Genomic DNA, 7,524 nt, shown 5'->3' on the forward strand with positions numbered 1-7,524 from the left:
AATTAGATTAATTTGGTGATCAATGTTACCTTGATAAATATCAAACAAATAATAATTGTGCAGAGAGCACATTTGTTTAAGTTTGTCTTGATTGAAAGTGCACTATTATTTAGAGGCAAAACCCTTGAAATTTATGAAGATAGTTATAATATTGTGTAGTTAAAATAGTAACGACATTTAAGTATATTATTTTATCGAGATAGTTAATTATAAATAATGAAATTTATCTAAATTCTATCTTATATCTAATGACTAAGAGTAAAATAGGTTTAACCAAATAATCAACTTTGATGTTGTGGTTTCTACTTGCTTTTGGTGTATATGGCATTTTAGAAATTCCTTGATTTTTAGAGCAGATATCCCTAGGAAATCTCTACTTTTTGATGATGTTGTTTACAAGTCCTTTTGGATTTCTAATAGATGTTCTAAAGCTAAGATTAACTAGAGTTCTTGGCTTCATAATCCTATTTTTGCTACTATTACTTTGTAATGTTTCTTTTCTAGCTTCTTGCTAGTTTAATAAAATCCTGTTGTTCAAAAAAAAATCAACTTGGAATTAAATCGGGGGCTAGGTACCATATTTTCACGTAGGAATATTTGATGAACGAGAAGGATGTTTGGAATTGATCATTCCTGACCACGACAATAAAATGAGGATGTAGGTGTTTAGAGATGTGGAAGTTCATCCTAGTTCGCAACAATATTAATGTTAAGATGATCAGGTAAGTTACACTAACTTGTTTATTATGTTAGAAATATATGTGTATGTAAACGTGTAATGCTTTCCAGGCGAAGCCCTTCAGAGAACCTGGGCAACGAACAAAACATAGTTGGTACCAGTGTTCTAAAAGGCGCGCCATGGCGTGAGGCGCGGCGTCGCCGTTACGAAAAGCTTCATAACATTGTTGTTAGGCGTGGCGCGTTGCAAGGCGTGTCATGGCGCGTTATGGCGTGTTATGGCGCGTGTTTTTTCGTTTGAGACACGTTTTTTTGCTCTTTTTTATACCTTTTCTAATCGGACATACAAGTATTGTGTTTTTTATTAACTTTCTGTTATTAGTTGTTGATATAACACTTCTAAAAACTAGGTATATTTGATATAAATTTATATTTATGCGGTAATATAATTATAAATTAATACAAAATAGCCGCCTTACATCACGCCTTGAAAAACGTCATGGCTCGCCATAACTCGTTAAGCTTGAGGTTTGGCCTTGCCGTCATGCCACGCCTCACGCCTTTTAGAACCTTGGTTGGTACCAACGGTATGTGTTAGGAACGAATGTGATATATGAATGTTATGTGAAAGTATGTATTATGTAAAGATATATGATTAATATAATGGGTGAGTATTGTGTATGATTATTAGAAGTTTTTCAATGCCCGTTGTTTATTAATCTTTTTCAAGACCCTTCAGGTAGAGAAATGAAAGAACTCGATATGACTGCAAACGACATTCGCATTCTTAAGAATATTTGGTTATATTATCATTAAACATTTATGATTATGAAACATGAGATTGAAAGTTCTGCATTTTTGTTTATGAAACATTTTTAGTAAATTATGATATTACGTTTTGAAGGTTTTAATGAAATACTATCTTGAATGTTTTATTTACAAATTGTTTTTTATATTGTTTTTTTTTAAATAGGACGCTAAGAATTTATATAACATTTCACAAAAAAGGTAATAAATTAATTCAAAAAAAACTTTTAAAATGGCCTTGGAAAATATTTATGATGATTATTGTTGTTAAATAAAATTACTGAAAATCTAATTAACAACTATACAATAAGCAATCACTGTCATCTTCTTATAAATACTCGTTTATAATAATATTAGTTTATAACCCGTGGAAATCACAGTTACAAAATAAATTAAATTTTCATAGTAAAAATTCAAAAATAATTTTTCAATTATTTTAAATAAATCTAAGAGATACACCAAATTTTTAAAATTATTATAACTTCAAATTTAACATATAATTAGAAAAAATAAATTTGAATTTTGAAGTGTTGCCTAATATATGTCTTTGACATGTGGCATGATATTAATATGGAATTGTATTATTAAAACTATTTTTTTCCTCCCTAATTAAATGAAAATAATTGTGCACATGTCACTCTTTCATTAAATTGGACACATGTCATTTTTTGGTATTTTTGAATAAATGTTTTTTTCCATTCGTTATTTTCTCATTTTTTTTATCTTTTTTCTTAATTAACACGTCATATTTATATCTTAATTAATAATTGACTTAATTGAAAATAGACATTAAATTACAATATTACTACTCATATATTATTTGATAAGTTTCCTTTTAAATTAAAATTTTAAATTTTAAATTTCAAATTTAAATAAATTTTTGTTTAAACCTTGATATTTATTTTTGTATAACATATGAGTTTGACAACTAGTATTAGAATATATGGATATCGATTTTTTCAATATTATTTTTTTTAATATTAGTAAAAATATATTACATATTTTGTTTATAAATAGAACTCCACGTTATTTTTGTATGATACATTTGAACAATATACGTTTGAATGTATTATCATGTTCACATGTAACGAATATCAGAATTTACTAAAGTTCATTAATAAGAATAGAAACAAAAGTTCATTAATAAGAAATGTAAAATACTTCAAAAAGTATATTTATCTTTAGTTATTTAAAATATTGATTATCTATCAACATAAGATCAAAAAATAAAATATAAAAATATATTAATTAAATATGATAAAAATAAAATAAAAATGCAAAAAGTATCATCAATTAATGTTTAACTAAACCAGTGAGACCATTTTTAATAATTATGGTGCATACACAACAAAATCGTTAGGTATAGACTATAGAGAAATGTTAATGAGATAATTTGGAATAGAATCAAATTCATCCAATGCCAACGAGCCTAAGGTTTTGGTGAAGTAATTAAACGATAAACCGCCCGCCTATGATGTATAGAGATGGCCCCTAGTATGGAGGTTATATAGATCGTAGCTCTTGAAAATAGTGGCCCATTGATAGAACATAGAAGATGAGATTGAGCCCCACCTAGAAACTATATAGATACATGACTTTAAACCAAATCCAATAATGACATCATGAGATATAAAGACAAACTAATAAACCACCACCAATCCACCATAGACATCCAAGTGTTCTTGGTTGATTTCATAAGTTGAGACTTGAGAGCAACGGGAGGGTGTCATCGAGCTTGTAGTGTCCAAACATTTAGGGGTATTTGGATTGTGAGAATTTGGAATGTTTAATCTTTTTGACTATTAGGATTTTGAATCAAAGTGGAATTTGTTTTCTTGATAAATTTTTGTTTTGTTTGTAAATCATTTTGAAATGTATATATACACTTTAGGTGCTGTTTGTAGTGGAAGTGGTTAAATATCTTTTGTCTTTTTCCAAGTTTGCGAAAGAAGACGTGCATTTGCGAAACGTCTACCCGCCAGAAGGAAAAAGTGCTCAAAAAGTACTTTTGTAGAAAAACAAACGAGACCTAAGAGTGTAGAATTCAATAAATCATGAGAACACATTCTCCCAAACAAGAACACCAAACCACTTGTAAAAGAACGATCTTCTACAATGGTATTCCAAGTTACATATGGATATTCTTCAATGGCCCAAGAAAATCCAACATACCAATAAACTTAAAAACCATACTTTATTTTACTTGATTACTCTCCATATATGCTGACAATAAATTATGATAGAGTTTCTCACGGGGGAACAAATTTTATTACTAAAGTTTTTGGATACTTTATCGATGTAATGAAATTGAGAGATTACATTCCCTTTTGTTCTCAAGAATATTTACCAACTTCATTTTTGCTATGTGCCGAAAATCAGTTTGTCATCAAAACATATAATAAAATAGTTATATTATACTTATTTGATTCAATTCTTAACCAAACAATGGATTTCAATTTCAAATCCTTCAATCCGATGTCGTCATAAAGTTAAAAGAAATTAAATATTTAAATATAAGAAGTGGTTCATAATATCTATAGCTCATCCAAATCATCCGATCTTTAATCTGCCAATCATAACAATTTTTTTATGAGTAAAAATAAAATATAACAACACTATGTGACTCGACTACCATGGAGAAGACCTAAGGGTAGAATTCAATAATAATAATAATATATTTAAAATAGACAAGCGTGGAGCAAAACCAACACACTAAACTTCTTACTTTGGGAATAAGCATTAAGCAACACTACAATGGTAGGTTAGAGGCTGACTCAGTTAGCACCAGATTCCACCGGTTGAGGCCTTGACCCGTCATTGGAATCAGCATTTCCGGTTCCCGTCCCGATTCCAGAGATGTTTGGAGTCACATTCCGACCACCAGCCGGGAGATCATGATCATGCCGCCCCTCGTAAGTTGTAATCACCACCTTTTCATCATGGGCTGCCCTCTCCACATGCTTCTTTGCTGGACAACCAGCACTTGAACACCGATAATAGCTCCTGCATAAATTAAATTATTATTAGTAGATAAGATATAAAATATTAAAAAAAAAACAAATAAAGTTAAAAAACTTTTTTAATAATGTAATTGTATTGTTACCTTGGATTGACATTTCCTTTGACTAATTTCTGACCATATTTGCGCCACCGATAACCATCGTTTACAATATCAACTGCACTTGTTGTGTGAACAACTACTCGAGGCTCACAGTTTGTCTTTGTTGAAATCCCTTCATTCTCTCTCTTCCTGAAAAAACATATAGAACAAAACTGGATAGTTAAATAATTTTATTTTTATTTTTTGAAAAGTATTAAGTAGTGTAGTGTAGTGCGTTCATTAACTTACTGTCTCTTGGATTCTGATGAAATGTCATTATTACCCTCGCTTCGGGAAACTGCCAATTCTTGGGAATTATCAGGTACTGGAACCAGTTGAAGCTGATTGGTCTCGGGTTCATGAGATGCTGCAGGATGGACTGATGAATGGTCTTCACATAACATTTTATTATTTAGTAAACAAATAAAAACTAGGGTTATTTCCAAAAAAGCCCTTACTTTTTTTTTTGATTGATTGAATAGAGAGTGATGTTTCCAAAAAATGGGTCAAAAGATAAGGGCTTTCTTGGAATTAAGACATAAAACTTTATATAGTGAATACCTTCAGATGTGACTAGAGAAAGGTCATCAGATGCTTTTGATTGAATAGGCAAAACAAATGCTGAGCCTTTAACAAGAGTATTTATAGGCTTAGGATGTTCATGTTTCCATAAATAATTTATTTCTGTGATATGCCCATCATGTGAATGTTCCACTTGTTTTCTTGCAGGGCAATTACCAAATGTACATTTGTAATAGCTTCGAACAAATGTATTCCCTTTTACAAGTTTTTGACCATATTTTCTCCAATTATACCCATCCCCTGTAGGTTTCTCAGGTAGTTTTGAGAAAGTGATACCTTGGTCAGACTGTGTAGGGGTAAGATTGTCAATGTTGCGTCTCAGAGGTAATTTATCCAGCCCTTTTTCTGGCCTTATTGCCACAATATAATTTTCTTGATCAGCTTCTGATATAGATCCAGGAGGTGGAGGAGTTTGCTGTGATGTGTTAGAGGAGGCTTTTTTGGGTGTTACAGGTGGTTCTTGATTGGAATTTGAGACATGGGTCCCACTATCAGAACTTGGGCTTTGATGCATGTCATGTATAGGCTCTGGGTTCCTTTCTTGATTAGAGAGTGATGGCTGTTCTTTAGATTCAGGGACAACTGTCAGCTGTAGATTGTTGGATGTGTTGTCCATTATAGTAATTTCACTTCCATCTTGGTTGCATTGTGATTCAGTTTGTTGGTATCTTCACTTGGCTCTTGAAACTATCGAAAAAAAATAACTAGTTGGTTATTTGAACTTGAGATTAGGTATAAATATCTATCTAAAAACACAAAAGGACTACCATAATCAGATAAAAAGAGCTGTTTACTGTTTACCAATCTAGAAATCATAATTCACTTTCCAAAAAGGTCCATGCTTTCTTCTAGATGAACCATATCCCTTATTTATAGCATGATTACAAGAAACAACTTTGAAAACTGCAGCTCGTGAAAAGTAATTTTGATAATAACACAAAGACATATCAACGAAATCAATGACTCTGAAAGGTAGCCTGGCACCATAACCATACTGACCGATCAACCGATTAAAAGATCAGATTTTCAAGCCAACAATAATCCTAAAAATCCAGACGACTGGACTAGGTTGAACAACGTAACCCCGATGTAAAGTATCAGTAAAGACTTAAACCCTAAACACGAGTATAAAATTCTACTCGTTAATCCAATTCAAAACCTAGTTTATTTTTCTCTACCAGAATCGGCGAAAGTCGAAAATTACAAACTAGATATGAAACCCGAGGAGGTCAAACCTTTTAAAAGTCAACAACATCAAACTGAATCATGGACTTACAGAGTTTTAACTGAATTACTAGTCTATCAGGGCTAAAATCAAAACAAAGCAAAAAAAATAACTAAAACAGCAAAATCCTAACCAAAACCCTAAAAAGATACCTTTTTGGTTGAATTCAGCGTGTCAGCGTGAAAATCGGAGCCGTCGATCACACCGGAGCTACAAATCGTTGCCGTCGAGCTTGGTGAAAGCGTTGGAGAGTGAATTGTTGAGTAGAATCGAGCAAACTAGTTTAGGAAAAAGGGAAAAGCGATGGATCGAAGGGAGAAGGGAGAAAGGAAGTGTTTGTATGTGGTGGAGTGTAGGGAAGAATCTGATGTGTTTGGTTGGTAGTTGGATAAGTTACATCAACTTCCCCTATACTTCTTTGATTAATACAACTTGTCCCTCATTTATTTAACACATCTAAACAAAGTTTTCGCCGGCCCCAAATGAAAGTTGTACTTGTACCCTTTAAACACTAAAACATCAAGAAAAAAAATTGATGTCTCTTTGTTAATATGTTATTGGTAATTTGATGGGAAAATAATTTAGGAGGTTAACTACCTTTTATTCGTATCTACATATTGTCAACTTCTTCTTTTTTGTACATAATAAAGCAACTAATTTGTTTTAACTGTTTAAATTACACCAATATTACCGGTTAATACATGTTTTAACCGGTAACTCAAAGGGAAAATAACTTAGGAGAGTAACTACCTCTTATCCGTGTTCACATGTTGGCAACTTCTTATTTTTTGTACAAAAGAAAGCAACTAACTTTTTTTAACTGTGTAACATCCCAAAAATAATGACCAAAAATTTCGTTTTTAATTTAATACTAAAACCATTAATTTAATACTCCGACATCGGGTCCCGCCCGACATCAGGCCCTACCTGGCATCGAGCCTCACTCGGTATACATGTCTGTCTCTCTTAGGCCCCGCCTGTCTCCGGGTCCCGCCCGCTAAACACATACAATCATATAACATGCTAACACATAAAGAAACATACTTTATTATATCTCTGTCCTAAAAAACATACTCTGTTAATAATGAGATACGAAACATCATCCGTACTCAGCTAGTGATGAGATATGGGA

General features: G+C 31.9%; 1 protein-coding gene across 3 annotated transcripts; it reads right to left on the reverse strand.

Annotated features, from left to right (window-relative positions):
* Positions 1 to 4,026: 4,026 nt before the first annotated feature.
* Positions 4,027 to 6,794, reverse strand: LOC111918682 (WRKY transcription factor SUSIBA2). 3 transcript variants are annotated; one of them, XM_023914314.3, is made up of 5 exons: positions 6,545 to 6,794; positions 5,147 to 5,854; positions 4,835 to 4,952; positions 4,589 to 4,735; positions 4,027 to 4,488 (listed from the first exon to the last, which is right to left on the reverse strand). In XM_023914314.3, exons 2-5 carry the CDS (start codon positions 5,781 to 5,783, stop codon positions 4,260 to 4,262), a joined length of 1,131 nt encoding a protein of 376 aa, XP_023770082.1. In that variant the 5' UTR covers positions 5,784 to 5,854; positions 6,545 to 6,794; the 3' UTR covers positions 4,027 to 4,259. The 3 variants fall into 3 exon arrangements, with proteins under 3 accessions (XP_023770082.1, XP_023770081.1, XP_023770079.1); XM_023914313.3 differs by having other exon boundaries at positions 4,835 to 4,964; XM_023914311.3 differs by having other exon boundaries at positions 4,835 to 4,976.
* Between the last annotated feature and the right edge of the window lie 730 nt (positions 6,795 to 7,524).

This window comes from Lactuca sativa, chromosome 5 (genome assembly GCF_002870075.4).
Source record: "Lactuca sativa cultivar Salinas chromosome 5, Lsat_Salinas_v11, whole genome shotgun sequence".
In the NCBI taxonomy this organism is placed as follows: Eukaryota; Viridiplantae; Streptophyta; class Magnoliopsida; order Asterales; family Asteraceae; genus Lactuca; species Lactuca sativa.